This window comes from Denticeps clupeoides, chromosome 5, assembly GCF_900700375.1.
Source record: "Denticeps clupeoides chromosome 5, fDenClu1.1, whole genome shotgun sequence".
NCBI lineage: Eukaryota > Metazoa > Chordata > Actinopteri > Clupeiformes > Denticipitidae > Denticeps > Denticeps clupeoides.
In genome coordinates, this window is record NC_041711.1 from 24,711,511 (window position 1) to 24,730,024 (window position 18,514).

An 18,514-nucleotide genomic window follows, 5' to 3' on the forward strand; every position below is an offset into this window, starting at 1 on the left:
GGGTATATATAATCTCGCTCAACACGTGCTAGAGCCATATCCATGTCACACAGCCATAGCCATGTCACACAGCCATATTGTACCTGTGCTCCCTCCAGAATGGCATCCTCCACATCCACTTTCTCTAGACCCACACACAGGGCCACAACGCTGAGGATGTAATCGTGTTTGCCATCCAGCTGAACTCGCTTTGCCTCCCGCTCCTCTTTCAGCTGGTGTCACATGCGTTCAAAGAAGTTCATTTTATTAAACCCAGTTTATAATCCCTGTTTGTCCAGGACTGTAAAATTAATCAGCTGTGCAAACATTTTTACAGTTTCATGCCAAAAGTGGGATTGATATTTTATGACCACTATTGTTTTCCCCACACGCTTCTAAAGTGTCTAGGTTTAACATGTGGTCCACGTTTATAATGAACGTTTACAGCAATACCTGCTTTTCCTTCATGCTCTCCATTGGCGTTGCTGTTTGGGTCGTTCTGCCTTTGCTGTTTGTCGTTGACATTTTATTTGTCACCAGCCCGGAGTCGAGTCTCGGTGCCCCCGCTGTTTGCGGTTTCCCTGGCAACCCCCGCAGGTCACATGCCACCACATCCGCTCCGTCGGAATGAAGCGCATCACGGAACCGCCGCCTGGCTCATGCGCGCCGCGTCCGCCAGGGGGCGCGCCCACGGCGCCACTCCGCCTGCGTAAAACGAGCGGCGTGTTGACGGCCACGAACTCGTACTTCGCGTAGACTTTGGTCTCGGCCGGACTGAAATGAACCCGAGAAATGGAGGAGCGTACGGGAGCTCAGCTCATTGCCGAAGCGCTGAGGGCTCAGGTAAAAAATAAAATAAAATAAAAAAAAAAAATCGCTTCCTTTGAGCGGTAGGTTCTCACCCCCCTGGATCTGCGCAAATTCTGCGCTGCCGGTATATGTTCGGCGACGGGGGACGGTCATGCTGCGGTGCTGTCATTCACAGTCCGCTTTATTTATTCATTCGCAATGCTCCACTATACACGCACGTTCCGTTTAAGTAAACTTTCGACCCGTGAGGACGGGGAACATGGCGCGAAGTGTGATCTCGCTCGACCTTGGAATAGCTGTCGGCCGGCCAAGACCTCGTACGAAAACCAGAACTGAAGAGAAATACGTGGTCTTGGATCAGATCTTTTTTTGCCCCCCACCAGACTACTCCTAACACTGTACTTTACTGCGCTGTGGACGCCCTCTGCTCTGCAAACTGTTACACGTAACACCCCTACCACGCAGACTGGCTGATAATTAATCAAGCAAAATTGCTAATGGTTAACAGTTACAAATATTTGTTCATAAATCACAAAGTAATCAAACGTAGTTACTTTGGTATAATCGTTGAAATAGTTCCACTACTATTACATTTTAATTACATAACTAATCGCATTTCCAAAGTAATCCTCCCAACACTGGCCCTACAAGATAAAAAGCTGCTTTTACTGCTCGTTCACTTAATAAAGGGATTTACTGACTGACCGACATCTGTTTTCATTATTATTATTATTATTCATTCTCAGAATGTGGAATACATGTTTGGAATAGTTGGGGTTCCAGTCATTGAGGTCGCCATGGCTGCTCAAACTGCCGGGATCAAATATGTGGGCATGCGCAATGAGCAAGCGGTGAGGCAAATTTCTCTCATATAAAAGACTTTATTTATGTCGAGTTTTATGATGTTTGTGGTAATAAGACTTCTGGTTGTCAGGCCTGCTATGCTGCCTCTGCGATTGGGTACCTCACAGGGCGGTAAGTGCTGACCTCCTGTATACACTGTAGTCAATGTAGCTGAAATGTGTGTGTGTGTGTGTGTGTGTGTGTGTGTTTATTTCTTTCTTTCTTCCTTTTAAAAGCCCGGCTGTGTGTCTGGTTGTGTCAGGACCGGGGCTCATTCATGCTCTCGGTGGAATGGCCAATGCCAACATGAACTGCTGGTAGGAATCAGAAACCTTTCCATTTCCTGTGGCCTCCAACATCTTTGCAGCATTTGAGTGAATGAGTCTGTGCAATCCTTATGTTGTTCCAGGCCTGTACTTGTAATTGGAGGTTCATCTGATCAAAATCAAGAAACCACTGGTGCATTTCAGGAGTTTCCCCAGGTAACTATGCATTAAAATATATATATTAATATATAATTAATGCATAAATAATTTTTGTTAATGTTAAAGACTATTAATCTTTGTACAATTTTTGTATCAGCTTACAATTCTTGTAAGCTGCTTCCCTAATATTCTACACTGTGAATGCTACTTTTCTTTGATGGTAGGTGGAAGCCTGTCGTCTGTACAGCAAATTCTCAGCCAGGCCGAGCAGTTTAGCAGCAATCCCATCTGTGATAGAAAAGGTAAAATTTGAAGTATCTACATTATGTTCTCACAGCAAAATTCTTTATTCCATTCAGTTCGAGTCAGCTTCCACCACCTCATAAAAATATAATATCAAAGCATGCCCCTATACATAACCTTGAGCTTAATTTTTTTTTTCAAATGTTCAGTTCCCTGTTTTTAATGTCGTATGTGTTTAGGCTGTGAGGAGCAGTATGTATGGACGTCCAGGAGCCTGCTATGTTGACATACCAGGGGACATGGTGAATGCTAAAATAGAGGAAGTCAAAGTCAGGTTAGATACAGACTTATAAGAGCTACGCTGTGTAAGAACATCAGACCTTGTTCATGTTGATCTTTTTTTTTCTTTGTGATATGTAATAGTACACATTACCATTTGCAGAACAGTTTCCTGCTGCCCTCCCCCGCCTGTTGGTCTGGCTCAGTATAATGCCATCGCAGGAGCCATCTCTGTGCTGAAACAGGCCGAACGGCCACTGATCATCATTGGCAAAGGTCTAATTGAAACACAATTTCTATTTCTTAATGATTCATACAGTTAATAAATGCATCAATTGGTTATGAAAGATAAACACAGCAAAATATGTCTTCTGTTATCTGCAGGAGCTGCCTACAGCAGGGCAGAAGCCGAGATCCTGCAGCTGGTGGAGTCTTGTGAACTTCCCTTCCTGCCTACCCCTATGGGTAAAGGTGTAGTCCCCGATGACCACCCCAACTGTGTGGCAGCAGCTCGTTCCAGGTAGTGTGTGTCCCACTCGATTGGTATTTTTATATAGCTTGAAATGGTATTTGTGATTTTTTTTTCTCTCCATCCTCCAGAGCTCTGCTCCAGGCTGATGTGGTGGTTCTTTTGGGTGCCCGGCTCAACTGGATTCTCCACTTTGGCTTCCCTCCCAGGTTTAGCCCTCAAGTGAAGATCATCCAGGTGGGATGGAGATTGTGGCTCATCTTTCCCATGGTATGTGTGGTGCAGGAAAGATATTAGAGGTGTTTAAACTCTTTTAGGTGGATCTTTGTGCAGAAGAACTGGGGAACAACATGAGGCCTGCTGCTGCTCTGCTTGGAGATATCCGGGCTGTGGTCAGTCAGGTATATATATATTTAAATAATTGATATACTTTTTTTTTTTACCAAACAAAGATTATGTGGTCGCACTGTCACACTGGTCGCACTGAACACAAACTGTACTTTAAATTTCCTTTCTTTCTCTATTGTCACGACTACGGACTTACGAGGGAAGAAAGCGCAGAGGTCTGACATTCTGGGAATGGGTTTTTAATAATTAAACAAACAGTAAACACAAATAAACAATGGCGCGGTGGCCAAAACGGGAAATACAGGGGAATAAACTTAAACAAACCCGCAGGCGTGTGGCGATTGCCAGAACTCAAAACACATGAAACACAACCAGGTCGAGTTCGTGCAGCGAGTCCACGAAAATGCCGTCCCTCCTGAAGGGGCGGAAAACAAGGGTATTTAAGCGCTGTCAGGATTGGCCACTGGTGATTAGCAGAGCTGCAGTCAATCCTGACATCTATCTCTCTATTACTCTGTTATTATATATTTAAAATACAGTTTGTGTTCACATGACAGTGTGACCACATAATGTTTGTTTGGTAATACTTCTAGCTTTTGGAAGAACTTCAGAAAAAACCCTGGAAATATCCAGCAAATACTGAGTGGTGGAAGACCCTGAAAGACAAAATGGCCTCAAACGCAAAGATGTCAAAGGTGTGTAAAGCCATAAAGTTTGAATATATTACTTCAATGACATGTAGGACACCATTATTTGTTTGTGTTATAATTTATGTTCATTAAATGTAATTTTTGTAAAAGGCAATGGCTCTGCAGCCCGCTCTTCCCATGAATTACTACACAGCGTTTCACCACATCTCTCAGCTCCTGCCAAAGGACTGCATCATTGTGAGCGAGGGGGCCAACACAATGGACATCGGTCGTACCATGTTGCTCAACAGTCTTCCCAGACACAGGTAAGACATTTCCCCATAGTTCCTGGTTTGTTTTTAATAGAAAATATATTTACAGAACTGAATAGTGCCACAAATATTTTACTTCATGAATATTATGATGTATAAACTAAATAGTAATATGAACTTGTTTCTTCTTTTTTTTTACACAAAACTATATCAGACTAGTCTCTTTCCTTTTACATTTCAGTAAAGAGAACATGGTTGTCTTTGAGTTTATCGCAGTTATCTTTAATAACAGTAGATGTCAGTATATCCTACACATTGCGCCTTATAAATCAGACTCACTCCATTAGGGACTGAAACATTAGAGTTTAATGTGTTGTCTGCGTACAGAGATTTATTATCCAGCAATTCAAGAACAGTAAACTGCATTACCTTTTGAAGTCAATGTAAAGGGGAAATTGTATGTAATATGATTTGATAACGTACTGTATTTTCAGACTGGATGCTGGCACGTTTGGGACTATGGGTGTCGGTCTGGGATTTGCGATTGCAGCTGCACTGCTAGAGAAAACCCAGGGATCAGGTCAGAGGGTGGTCTGTGTGGAAGGGGACAGTGCCTTTGGTTTTTCCGGCATGGAAGTAGAGACCATGTGCCGGTATGATTAACCACAAGCCCCAAGACTGACAACACTGAACCTTTCAGAATTAAATGATGGTCTAATACTCTATTAGTATGGGTAGGGGCTGATATGCAAGTAAAATAAGCCTTCATGGTTTGTAGGTACAAACTACCAGTGGTCATCATAGTCATTAACAACAATGGGATATACAGTGGAGTTGATACTGATACCTGGAGAGAGATGGAGAAGATGGGAGACCTCACAAATATGTAGGTATTTTGGTATATAGGCCTGCGTATATATACCTATAAAATGACAGTGTTCCAACCTAAAAGAATTTCACTTGGAGTCACCCATCCACTGTTTTTGTTTTTTTAATACATACATGTATGTGCAATGTGCAGTAAGTGATTTTATACTAGAAGCCATTTCAGTGGCATTGCATAACAGGGTACAGTAGGTACCGAGATAAATCCCAGCACGACCTCACTCACCACTTCAACCATGTTGTTTTTGCCATGAAAGTCATGCTAATGGTTCCCAGCAACGAGCAAGACAAACAATCCTTAACACCAAATTGTCTATTATCAGGGGGTGTTATAAAGTCCCAACTCATCTCATCGTAATGGTTACAAAATAAGCCAAGTTTGGTTTCCACGGCCTACTTTTTGAGAACACCACTGTGTGAAAGTCTGTGGTTCCACTGTATGAGTTCTGTGCTTTATGTGGTTGTCAGAGCCCCACCTGTGACTCTACTTCCTGATGCTCGATATGATGAGGTGATGAGAGCGTTTGGGGGCAAAGGGTACCTGGTGCAGACGCCAGAGGAGCTACGTAGTGCTCTGCAGGAGAGCCTAGCTGACTGGGACAGACCCAGCCTCCTCAATGTCCTGATAGACCCAGCGTCTGACAGAAAGCAGCAGGTGAGTCTGTCTGTTGAGTGAAGCTCTGTTTCATACCTGGGAGAGAACTGAGAACTTAAGTAAATATAAATGTGCCGAATTAGATTTACTGAACCACAGGTGTGATCTTAGAGTAGTGGGGTGGGGTGCTGGGGATAAGCAGAGTTAGGTTGGTCTCCAGTAAACATATGCCTTGGTAGATGAGGTGAAATCCTGATTTGCTTGAAGAATTAATCGCTCACTTTGAACACAAAGCAAATTGAAATCTCTTCATAAACATTGTCCAAACGGGAACTGTATATTTTAAATAATTTAACAGGCACCAGACCACAGTAATCCATCAGTCCACATGGATTACGAGAAGGGAGTATATATACACACATACACACACACACACAAGTTTTCCATCCATCCACCTGACCTTTCTATTTTCAGTGCTCCCCGTTATAGGGGTGCTTGTCTTCCTTGTTTATGTTGAGCATATCCCAACAGCCTCCACTGATGAGGTACAGGATTGGATGCTATGGAGACTGTTTTCCGACTAAGCTATGAAGACAGTGGTGTCACTCAGATCTGCCTCAAAGACACACAGAGGTCTTCCCCGGCTCCACCGCTGGGTGCTTACAGTATCTGTAACAGAGCTGTTTGGAGTATCAGCAGGCTTCTGTGTTAGGCACTGAAAACAGCACTGACAGCTGACGGTCACTGTCACCACAGATCATTTCAGTTCAACTGATAAAAGGTCTAGTATTCTTCATATTCTTCAATTGTAGCTCTTCACCTCAGGAATTCTTTTGTGTTTCAGGAATTTCCTTGGCTCACCCGCTCCAACCTGTAGATGGATGACACTAGGCTTTGAATCAGTCAGATCCTTCTCTAATAAAACTGGCAGGTGTGGTAATGCTGTCTGCCAGGGTGTGTGAAATTGTGGCCCTCAAGCTTTGGATACCAAGGTTTCACCCTAATTAACACCATTATACAAGTACACAAATAGTTGGCAATGATGGAGAATAACACTGTTTTGTACTTCAAGCCAAACCTAGAAAACTTGGATCAGTTGTCCACAGTGTAATTTCGTCGAAAAAGATGCTTTTCAAACCTGTTAGGTGTGAGAAGGTCAAGTGTGAAGAACCAAAATGTACCACACACCATACCCGGAATAAAATTCCTTGAATTAGGACTGAAAATTTACCACTAATTTGTAATTTTCTTTTTCACATTGCACTGATTTGAGAAGTGTGAGAATCACTTTGTCACACGATTGGGCACATTTCAAATGGAAATTACAAGTAGTTTAAAAAGAAATTGCATTCAGCATGATTAGCGTCGTTTGAAATAACCCTGGCGCTTTTGCAAAAAATACTCTGGAAACCTTCCTTACCTTGTATTCATTCCGCCTTGGCCTTGTTAGGTTATGATTCTTTCTTATGGACGTGCCAAGTTTGATTTGTGGTGCTCCAATAGCAGACTGACATTCACCTTGCTGAGGCAGTAATGATGGGGTTCTAAAGTGTGTAAAAAGCAAAAAGCAGGTAATTAGAACTAATGACCTACACTGGCTCAGGGGTCGCCACTGTTTACAGTCGGCTTTTTATCCACTTTCTCAGCTTCAAACGGCTTGGTGCTCCTTTACTCAAAAATTAAGAATTATTACAGGCTGGAGTGATCACCTATTGCTGGATGCACCCGACTTGACTGTCAATTTCTGTTCATAAGAAATAGAGATTTTAACGTTAATCAAACAATTGTGCCTTGTTTTGTCTAACCAGGTTGAATAAAACAAGCTGGATGAAAGAATAGTTTTGTAAAACGACGTGTCCTAATTACATTTTTTTTTTAATATTGTTTACTGAATGTTTGTCTGCTTCATGTAATCTGTGTTGGAAATATTAAAACGATGATGTGCAGACCCTAAGCCTTGTGTTGTGTCAGTGTTAATTTTCTAATGTTGAAAATTGATTATTTTACAGTGTGTTGCAGCCAGTGTGTGATGAAAAGACTTAAGTGGTTCTCTCACTAATTACATTAGGGCAGAGAGGGGAGCGGGTCATAAATTGTCTTTTTTTTTTTTTTTTTTGAGGTCCTGAGTAAAGCAGTAGTACTGTTTTTTTTTTCTAGAATGAAATGGGTCTATAAATGGAAATAATTAAAAATGTATTGCAACTAATTGGTGTTTTTGTTTTTTGTTCTGTTTTTTTTTTATTGTTTTTAGTTTTAATTATCACATTAATTATTTCTTATACATACCTTAAAAATACTTAGTTTAAGTGTTCATACAGGTGTCTGGCTGTCTGCCGCCCATGGATTTTCATCCTTGCTGCATTTGGTCCCACCATCTGAAGAAGGTCTGGGGGTAAAAATACAGAAAACAAAAGCCTCCCGCTTCCTTCACAATAGTAGTGGGCTAATACTGGCACAAAGGGCAGCTGACCAGCTGAGTCCTGCAATTTTAGCACAGCCCCCAGTGCAGGGGAGGGTAGATTTAATGGGCATTGGTTGGCATTTGCTTCTCCTAAAGGTGCAGGGCTGGTGAGGGAGGGCGGGAGTGAGCCAGAGAGAGAGTGTAGAAGAGAGAAGGGAGAGGCAGGGGAGAGGAGTGCCATATCACAGCCCCGAGGCGACCAAGTCACTGCTGCAGCATGTTTCTCATCACCATTGGACTCTACCTGTCCATATTCTGCTATGTGCTGTCAGAGTCGTCTTTCACGGACCTCTTCCCAGCAGGTGAGACGCCATCACTGCATGCATGTGTCTGTGCGCCATTCTGTACATCTGTTGGAGTGTGCATGCACACGTGAGTCTCTGCAAGGGTACAGCATGTTCAGACTCCCTCAGATGGGTTTGTATTTCTTAAATTTGGTTGAGATTGGGCACCTGGTTGTCACATGGGAAGGGTGAGAATGGAAATGTTTGCTATTAATAGCCCAGGCATCTGCATTTCCACGGACAGAAGTGTGTGACACTGTGTCTGCGGGGCTGAGTGACTTCGCCTCATGGTTCTTGTGGAGTCAGCTGCTGTAGATCTTACTCCAAACATGAGTATACTTTCCATGCTTGTAAGTAATTTAGTCTGTGGCAGGAGTTGGGTGTGGGCTCTGCGATTGATGATTTCAGCTTGAACATGTTGTTGAATGAATACACACACACACACACACATATCTCAATTTCTGATGTCTGTGAATCCTGTTTTTTTTTTATGTTACATTATGTCACCCTGGGAATTCTGATTTCTCTAACGTGTCTCATTTTCCCAGTTTTCCAACCACTGGAAGACAAGAAGATATTTAACCCATGTTGTTTACTGAGTCCACCCCCACCTCCGCTGTTCCCTCCTCCGCCCACTCATTGGAAACGATACGCTGGTGTGAGTTGATCACATGATCTGTTGTTTTTTCCCCTGCGGATTTGATTCATCAGGATCTGCTCTTGATCGTGCTACAAAGTCATGCCTTTGACCTTTTGTTGTTGTAAGATTATGATGCAGTTCATTGACATGATATGTGGTATATAATACACATAATGTACAGTTCTATCTGCAGTGAAACCCACACACTGAATATACGTTTTTCTTTTCTTCCCCTTAGAATGAAGAGCCTGGTATTGAGGTGCCCACTTCTTCTCCAGGCTCGCCTGAGACCCCCGAGCCCACAGGCTCCCCTGGACCCCCCGGCCCGCCAGGCCCACAGGTAAGAGTCCTAACTATTGAATCAAGTGCATTTTTACAACAGGGCAAGCCCTCTTCATCCTTTTTAGAAGGGTGTGAGTTCCTGTGACCTCCTGCTGGGGATCGGCTGAGGGGTTACTTGGCCATTTCTGCAGCAGCACATTAACGCTCTGCATTTAGCATGGACCGAAATAGTTTCTTTCCACTGCCTGCCGTGGCTCTACAGCGTAGTTGTTCTCAGAAACGTCTCTGGCTGACCCTCTGCTGTTTTGCGTAGATGATGCAAGTCAGTGTGTCTTGGTGCCTGTCTATCTTCAGTAGTGGCATGTGTTTGAAGCCCTGGCATCGAAGCTCTGGCATCGAGTGCCCTGCTGTTTGTTTCAGTCTCTGCAGCAATTATTTATGTAATATATGTGTATTATGTATGTAACTATATATGTAATAATAAAAGCGTTTCTGATTGTGTTGACACTGAATTTGATTTTGTTTATGGAATATGAATTAGGAACTGGAGTAAACTGAATGCAATGAAAAGGACTGATGTGACAGAAAATTCGTACTGGCATCATTCAGCGCAGGGCCTTGTTGAGAAGTAACTGTGCTCTTTTGAATCATGCTACAAAGGCCAGTGGACTTCCAATATACCTCCAGACATCAATGCAATATTGTGAAGGGGTGTTGTTAGGATATGTATTAATCTTTGTAAAAATAACTATTCACTTAAAACAGAAGTGTATTGTGTAGAATGCTTGTGACGTAAAGAATTACATACACTATGGGTTCTATCAATAGAGACGTGTAGATTATAATGAATACAATGTACATATATTTAGTGACTGAAAGTTGAGTGTATGTGAGAGGATGAAGCATGAAATATTAAGGCAAATTATGTACAATGGTTGCTGTAATAAATGCAGTACTGGGAGCTGTAATCAGTCTAGCACAAGTGCAATTTACACCTATGATGAGTTCAGCGGGGGACGAAGCTCTTGGTCCAGCAGGCTGCTGGATTTGTATTTGGTGTCTCCGTGGTGGGCAGCCAGGCTGAGATGCAGTTTGTGTGTATGCTGTCAGCAGTAGAAGTCCACCAGTGTCATGGAGTTCAGGTGAACCCTCTTGATGCCCCATAGGCCAGTGACCCTGATGGATGTTTTCAGGGACCAAATGAGGTTATGTGTGATGTGATACATACCCAATTACAGTTTGGTTGATGTAGACTGGTGCGTGTTCATGCTTCTTGACATGCATAAAGACCATAGTGCATAACACCACTCTGGGTGTTCAAATAAAGACATCATTGCATCGGGTGCTGGGTCTCAAATCATTTACATGAACACTTGAACATGAACAGTGTTTAGTAGACCCTGACTTTACAATGAGTAGTTACAGGTTCCCTACAGAGCCTCTCGGGTAGGAAGTGGTTCATAGGTGAGTGTGTTACCACTAGGATGCTACCACCGTACCACAGGCTGAATTCCATGGTGTCATCTGTGAACTTCACTTGAGGGTGACTTGGAAGTCCAACTGCAGATGAATGTGTTGATTCCAATCTAGAGGTTGCATCAATTGCAGCAAGAGTAACATTAAAAACACACTTTCATAATATGCATACAGTACTTTTTATAATTTATCATTGATTTTAATCTATGATTTACCATAGGGTCCACCTGGATTTCCAGGTCTACAGGGACCAAAGGGAGAAAAGGTAGTTGATTAGAACATGTTACCCTCTCTTTTATTTTTGCATCCTTTTTTTCTTTAGTGTAGTTGCCACTGCGTTCAATGAAATGTAAAGATTTTATTGACAGACGTGTTTGAAATATGCTAAATACATCTCTTGCTCTCCTCTCCTCTGTGCTGCCCCTGCTTATAACCTTGTTGCTAGGGAGAAATTGGAAGACCCGGACAAAAGGTAAGAGTGTCCATTTATCATTCAGTGTAAGTGGCTAAAGTGTCAGATTGAGACAGAGACAGATATTCTGTCCCTCTGCCCTCTCTAAATTCTACTGGCTTTGCACGTTTACAGCTTAATGAAATGCAAGTGCAACCTTGACACAGATGCAGCTGTTAGTTTGCCAGTGTTCGCTTTGTGGAAACAGGGGCGTGCTTGTGGTCTGCCCAGAGTATTAGGCAATTCCATTCCAGCATCACAGGAGCGTTCTGAATTAAATGAGCTTGTGGGCCCTCCAACAGGACTACCTGGCTGTGTGAGAGGGGGCAGCGAGGACGAAGAGGGATGAAACTGGCTGAATTATGCAAGAGAAGCAGTTGCGCTGGTAGAGAACAATAAGTGCTGAGAGCCTTCCAAGCACTGCAGAGCAATTTAGCTTAGTGCTTGTGCTGCTCCATAAATCATTTCATTTCCCCAGCCCAGTCTCTTGCTCTCTATTTGCCCTATTATTTAATTAAAGGACAATTTCTAACCATAGTGAAAGCAGCCTGAGTCACGTATGTGAAATCTACGGTAATGTAATGTCATGCAGACAAAATTTTCAATTTAAATGGGAATTTGAAAGAAAGGGGTTCAAATGCAGTTATTTTTGTGTATGAAGTTGATTTTTTAAAAAAATCATTAAATCAGAAAAACAGTGCGAACTGAGGCCATTGTGGTGGGAATTGGAGTTTGGAATGACGACCTTGTTAAAAACATTGCATGTAATATTAATGAAGGGTGGTGTTCAATTCAAAGACAGAGATATCTTCCTGTATCTAACCAGCTTTGGAGAGATCACTTGGATGTTTTTTCTTGTTTTCCCTGCCAGGGACGCACCGGCCCACCAGGTCTCCCAGGGCGGCCAGGACAACCTGGAGTACCTGGACCAAATGGCCCAAAAGTGAGTAAGTTCTGAGGACACAGAGGATTCTGTAAATTAAAGAGTTCCTTTTTAGTAATGAACCATGTCACTGCTGCAACCTAGGGTGAGAAAGGGGACTCCGGGCTGATGGGAATGCCAGGGCCAAGAGGACCATTAGGACCCAAGGTCAGTGTTGAATAGAACAGCATGTTCAACAAGCCTGACACAACTGATGAAAAACTATTTAATATTGATTTTACTACCAATGCACAATTTTCATTGCATCAGTTCTGTTAAAATGGGATGCTAAAAAATAATATCTATTTTTTTGCAGGGGCTGCCTGGCTATAAAGGCGAAAAGGTGAGAAAACTTTTTTTCCCATTGTCAATCATTTTCCATGTCGGTCTGATCATGGTGACACTGGTGTTAGAACATTTTTTCCACTCATTGTTTAAGGGGTCAATAGGTGAACGAGGTGAGGTTGGTCTGAAAGGGGATAAGGTGAGTGAATTAAATATCCTCATAGTTTTGTAGATCAGTGTACATGTATTACCCATAATCCTTCAGTGTGTAGCGCCCACTGACTGTACTGATAAAATGGGACTGTTCTTTTTGAAGGGTGCAATGGGCCTCCCTGGAATGCTGGGACAAAAGGTTAATAAATCTGGCATTTGTGCAATCATTATCCTAAATGCATCTCTCCAGTATGTGAAAAGAGACTGATGCATCTTTTTTATCAGGGAGAAATGGGTCCAAAAGGTGAAACTGGAATCTCAGGAAGGAGGGGACCCACTGGGAGGCCAGGCAAAAGGGGCAAACAGGTGTGTTCCAGGTTTCATTTCAGTCATAAATACATGCACACGTATAAGTGTGTACACATCTAAAAATTTTTACAAATAATGTAAATATATTATATTGTATTATTATTATTATTATTATTATTAATAAATCATTAATAATTTGCTGTCGCCTCAAATGAACTAAACACACAAGCTTTAATGTCTAAACCAGTGACAACAAAAGTGATTACACCCCTAGGTGAAATAATCACACTAAGATGACTATTAGATAATATGTATATAATTTAGCCATCATGGCATTAATCTTGTGCTTTTTCATTTCAGGGGGCAAAGGGAGACAGTGGACCAATTGGTCCTGTTGGTCCTGCTGGGTCTCAGGGTCCACCAGGTCACCCAGGTCCCCCTGGTCTTCCTGCTTCAGGTTGGTCACAAGGTATCATTGAGATCAGTAAAAATGTTTCTTCACTTTATTGGTTTGAGTATTTTCTTAATCACAGATTCTAAGAAATATATGAGGAGATTAAATTATTTTGGTATGAAATCTTAATGTTTATTATTTGTAGTAGAAATGTGATTGCACCATAGATTCTCAAAAAAAGATTTATGTTAGATTTAAAAAAGAAATAGAAAAAAAAACAGAATTTTAAAGGAACATTTTAAGTCAAGCTGATGGTCAACTTCAGTCACTGACTTACTGGTCTGATTATAAGAATATCATATCGGTGAGTAAGGGCAACACCTGAGCACAACCCTCATCGGAAGGAAGCAGAGGTAGGTGCTCATATCCAGCAGCTGACCCACTCGAAACTTGACCCACGCAAGGTGACACTCCAGCCTCATGAGATGCTGAAGGCATGACATCAGTCCCTAAAACTGATCAAAAGACTGAGCCAGGCTCCTTACCGATTTACACACATTATGTCACCACTTAATGGAAGTGGCAGCTGCTGTCTTAGCGCTAATTGAGACTTGATGAGACTTGGGAAACACAGAGAACAACATCAAGTGTGCTGAAAAAACTCACCTAAATGCATAGACGCGATACACAGACACTGTTTTTGTTTATGGTGCTGTTTCCTGTGTAACTGGATAAGAGTGTTTGAAAAAAGAAAGACTGTAAACCCTTTTTTTTTTTACTTATTTTTCAGGGGTATACATGGTCGGGCCAAAAGGTCAAAAAGGTCAACCAGGGAATCCAGGGTTGTGTGGCTGCAATTCCCCAATGAATAGTCCTCCATTTGATGAGAATGCATTTAAGAGCAAATATCCCAAAGTGCCAGTGGTGAGCCTGTAGTCGCGTATCATTCGATACCTGAAGTAGTAATGTTTTACGTCTTCAAGTTGACATATGCTGCATCTTCCCAGCAGGTTCCATGACTGATAAAATTAATGTGCTGGTTTTTTTTACAGATATTTGTGGTAAACAATGAAGATGAACTTTATAACCTACACACTGACAATGCACTTGCACTTCGAAAGGACCAGAGATCTCTCTACTTCAAGGACATTAATGGATGGCTACCAATTCAGGTAATAACATGAAATAGTTTTCCACAAGGAAAAACCTGCCCTGAATAAATTATTTCCATGTTTCTTCTTTTTTAAAGACTTTCCAGTTGGCACCTTTTCAGTCCATGGAGAATCCTCCTGATGAGGAGGGGGTTTGTGGTGATGGAATTGTGCAGCCTCTCAGTGGAGAGGAGTGTGACGATGGCAACAAGGTGGTCACAGACAGCTGCGTCAGTAAGTCAGCAGTTCACCTGGTTATGATGGCACCACTACTTTTTCGAGTGAAGACACCCGTTGTTCTCTGTTTATCTTCTATCCAACAGAATGTAAACATGCATATTGTGGAGATGGATATCTCCACAGGGGAGCAGAGGAGTGCGATGGAAAAGACTTTGGCTATCAGACATGCAAATCATATCTACCAGGGTTGGTGATCAAAAGATTTTTTTTAAATACCATTGACAATAGAAATTCATGTTTCTGAAGGAAATAAGAGAAGAATCAGTACTCAGAACTGAGATTTGATTAAATTGTGATAAAGCACGTGAAATGTGCTCTGGAGTTCAGTCTGGTGGCACAGTTGACTTAGGCCTGAGAATAGTACAGCGATTGAATACTACAGTTGTAGTATTCAGCAGAAATTATTTGTACTTTGTTAAATTGTACTTAATTTGTGATTTTACAACTGTATTTCTTGTTTATTTATTAACCCCCAGATCTTATGGAAATCTTAAGTGCACAGCGCAATGTTTCATTGACTCCACAAACTGCAAGTATTTCACATGAGGACACGCCTGTGGGAAATCGGTGGTGCCGACACTGCCTTGTTTACCTGATAAAAGCCATGACAAAGGTAATTTAATGGAACGCTGGAAAATCTTTACCAAACATGAAAAAAAGGAAATACAGCCGAAACGCAACTCTGACGTTGTGAATTACTGCTACAAAGCTTGGGACAATGGCACTTGGTCATTAGGAAAGTCACAGGACCCATCGTCTGTCTTAATAACTCTATAACAGGGACTTTAAGTTCTCCACTCAGCTCGGCTCAGCTCAGCTTAGCTTGGTTCAGCCTCCCTGAAGCCCTCATCTGGCCTAACAACCAGTCATAGGAAAAAAAAGAGGAGGAGAATTCAAGAGGCTTCAAGAGACCACAGTGTCCAGAGCCATTTTACCTCAGTGTGGCACTGTTCACAAGGATGGCCAGACTCTCTAAGCCTTTCATGTCAAGTCTAATCACGGTGCTGTTGTATTTATTGCAATGTCAATTAAAAAAAATGTATTTGCATGAAGCTGAGACTGTCATGACCCAGGCAGTAACTACCAAGGCATGTTATTCCAAAGAAGCCTACTCAGCAGTGTAAGCTATTACGTTAATGAGAATCTTCTCGATTAATAAACCATTCAAGACATTTCTAAAGCCAACACAATCTTTTTTTAAATGCAGTATAGCTTCTTACAGCACATTTGAGGAACATTGTTCATGGTACAAGGCAAAACAGGAGTTAAATCCTTTTCCACCGGGTATGAATTTACTTTAAAGGCAGATAAGCCATGAGACAGGCTGTGGAAACATCCTCACAGCTTAATGCCCTTTGGAAATAAAAGGAGGAGAATACGTTGTTAGTGCTGTTATCCTTGGCTATCCTCTCTGTGGCCATCTGTAATGGTCTAGTAAAGGTCAGGACTGTTATTCGGATTGACATTTCCATTTGCATCTCAGGTAAAATGTTGAATCAAGTTGTTCTCATGAGACCCCAGTGGCAGACACAAGTGAACAACCTTTGTGATGAAGAAAACATCAGAGATGTTATGGGAATTATGAACCTAATGGTCATCATTAGGCTGATGACTGAATGTTGTGTGAAGACTCGCATACTGTTATGTTTTGTACTGTATTGAGATGCAGCAGTAGATGTCTTTTGCTGCTATTCTGGCTGAGTACTGTTCAACTGGGTCTCAGTGGGCTCTTCTTTCATCGTAATTACTTGAGCTCAAGCTCACAGCTTCCCTTCACATCTGCCTGACTGAAAAAATATCTACTTTAACATACCTCATCAATCAGCTAACATTAGACTGAGACCTAACGTCTGGTCGTGCACTTAAAAGGTATGTAGACCACGTTTTTTTGCATACTGTACTGTACAAACTGATGTTCTAGTGGTCACAATTACTGAGCCGCGCTCATCTCACTGGTGACAATTTCCACTTGTCTTTAAGTAGCCATGGTATTAGTGTTCAACGTAATGTGGAAGTGTTATTTTGGCAGTATCCGCATGCTCATGGGTTGCACCATTTGAGGGAGAAAAAAAACAAACTGCCAGACTGTGGATCATGTATATAAACCTGCAGTGTTCGTCAGCCTAAATTTGACTGTTTAGCTTATGTTTGTCTGAATGATGTACAATTAAAACGTAGGACAAAATACTCGATCCAGTTGAGGAACCGTGTTTAATTTCTACAGTATACACTAGATCCGTTGTCACTGCAACATGTACACAATGGGTAATTGTATGGTACCGTATGCAGTATGTATACACAGTTGCATGTTGAAGTATGAAGTGGCGCTTATTGTTGAATGTCCTGTCAAAGAGTGCAACGTGAAAGCTGATCAGTCGTCGTAATTGATCATGTTTGATACAGTCTTGTATTGTCAGCTAATAAAAACTCATTTCTATCATGTAGACCATGTTTCTGTCCACCTTTTGTGCTGCCTTTAGTTCCTGTGAAACAGCAATATTAATGGGGATGCTGCTCTTTGCTGCTTTCAGTCTGGTGTGACTGAAAGTAATGCCCAGTCACCATGAACATCAACGTATCCCAACGTCAGCTGTGCTGCTGCTTCCCTCTAAAAGTCTCGACAGAACGTCTGACACGGCTTCCAGCCATTTTCCTTATTTTAGAAACAGGCTTGATGTGTCACGAGTGTTCAAGAGCTCACATGAAGATGCTGACAAAGACTGGCTGAGTGCTGATTGTGTCCATGCATGGAGGGTGGAGCCCGCTGGTAGTGATTGAGATGCCATGCTGGCATTTCTTCAAGATGCATTTCAGTGACTTGGCTGAGTGGGCTGCAGTCTCCGTCAGCAGGTCCCTGCAGGAAGTGCTGTGTAAGGGCCCTGAAGTGAACCGAGCAGAGCCCAATTTAATCTACAGACAAATCTCAGCACTGCCTCAGCGCTAACTTTCAGTCTGTGCGAGTAGGAGGTGAAGGAGACAGGCCACTTGGCAAAGAGGAGGAAGAGATCTCTGAAGCTGGTGGCGGCCTTGTAACCTTATTATGTGGCCATATCTCTTGCTTTAATAGAATTAGTGCCAGTCTCCTGCAGAGTAGCCCCTTGCAAAAAGCTTACATGCACTTCTATTTTTTAAAAAATGTGTTCAGATATAGTGGACATAATGAATCCGCAGTGAAAATGCCTTTGTGGGTTGAGGGAGAAATAGTGAGTGTGGGATTTTTATGAGCCAAAGCCTGAAGAAGAATTTAGGTGTGGAGTTTAAGCATTTATCAGACGCCCTTATCCAGAGCGACTTACAATCAGTAGTTACAGGGACAGTCACCCTGGAGCAACTTAGGGTTAAGTGTCTTACTCAGGGACACAATGGTAGTAAGTGGGATTTGAACCTGGGTCTTCTGGTTCATTGGCGAGTTTTTTACCCACTAGGCCACTACCACCCTACCCTACGTTCCACCACTATCCCTGATGAACTTCAGTCAGTGAGCAACTTTTTAATTGTTGAGTTATGAATGTTTGCTACTCCTAAAAGACAGGTTTTGCAACATGTGTAAAAAATGTATATAAATATGACAGACTTGTGATGAAAAAGGCAGGTTTGGTGTCAGGTTGCCATTATCACGAATCCTTCAGCAGGAAACAGACGGGAGAGCAGCTGTCAGATGAAAATCCCTGACCTATAAGAAAAAATGA

General features: G+C 42.1%; 3 protein-coding genes across 7 annotated transcripts in view; 2 read left to right on the forward strand and 1 right to left on the reverse strand.

Annotated features, from left to right (window-relative positions):
* Nucleotides 1-554, reverse strand: part of dnah5 (dynein, axonemal, heavy chain 5) — a 32,385-nt gene extending 31,831 nt beyond the window's left edge. For all 3 annotated transcript variants that reach the window (XM_028980010.1, XM_028980009.1, XM_028980008.1), the window contains exons 1-2: nucleotides 433-554; nucleotides 84-212 (exon numbers count right to left, since the gene is read on the reverse strand). In XM_028980010.1, the coding sequence (XP_028835843.1) occupies nucleotides 84-212; nucleotides 433-504 (201 nt within the window). In that variant the 5' untranslated portion in view covers nucleotides 505-554. The remainder of the gene's footprint in view (nucleotides 1-83; nucleotides 213-432) is intronic.
* A 133-nt stretch (nucleotides 555-687) lies between these two features.
* hacl1 (2-hydroxyacyl-CoA lyase 1) lies at nucleotides 688-7,731 on the forward strand. Its single transcript, XM_028980259.1, has 17 exons — nucleotides 688-822; nucleotides 1,536-1,640; nucleotides 1,724-1,764; nucleotides 1,869-1,949; nucleotides 2,042-2,114; nucleotides 2,282-2,359; nucleotides 2,540-2,634; nucleotides 2,743-2,855; nucleotides 2,964-3,099; nucleotides 3,180-3,285; nucleotides 3,366-3,449; nucleotides 3,990-4,091; nucleotides 4,197-4,351; nucleotides 4,792-4,950; nucleotides 5,076-5,183; nucleotides 5,651-5,837; nucleotides 6,622-7,731. Exons 1-17 carry the CDS (start codon nucleotides 772-774, stop codon nucleotides 6,652-6,654), a joined length of 1,707 nt encoding a protein of 568 aa, XP_028836092.1. The 5' UTR covers nucleotides 688-771; the 3' UTR covers nucleotides 6,655-7,731.
* Nucleotides 7,732-8,384: 653 nt separating this feature from the next.
* On the forward strand, nucleotides 8,385-17,269 carry colq (collagen-like tail subunit (single strand of homotrimer) of asymmetric acetylcholinesterase). Of its 3 annotated transcripts, XR_003749782.1 has the most exons (18): nucleotides 8,385-8,540; nucleotides 9,071-9,180; nucleotides 9,401-9,502; nucleotides 11,141-11,185; nucleotides 11,366-11,392; nucleotides 12,243-12,314; nucleotides 12,399-12,461; nucleotides 12,610-12,636; nucleotides 12,733-12,777; nucleotides 12,895-12,930; nucleotides 13,017-13,097; nucleotides 13,401-13,509; nucleotides 14,225-14,358; nucleotides 14,487-14,606; nucleotides 14,684-14,819; nucleotides 14,909-15,011; nucleotides 15,302-15,438; nucleotides 16,309-17,269. XR_003749782.1 is itself a non-coding variant. In XM_028980104.1 (17 exons), exons 1-17 carry the CDS (start codon nucleotides 8,456-8,458, stop codon nucleotides 15,369-15,371), a joined length of 1,365 nt encoding a protein of 454 aa, XP_028835937.1. In that variant the 5' UTR covers nucleotides 8,385-8,455; the 3' UTR covers nucleotides 15,372-17,269. The 3 variants fall into 3 exon arrangements, 2 of the variants coding, with proteins under 2 accessions (XP_028835937.1, XP_028835938.1); XM_028980104.1 differs by having other exon boundaries at nucleotides 15,302-17,269; XM_028980105.1 differs by having other exon boundaries at nucleotides 13,401-13,497; nucleotides 15,302-17,269.
* Nucleotides 17,270-18,514: the final 1,245 nt, after the last annotated feature.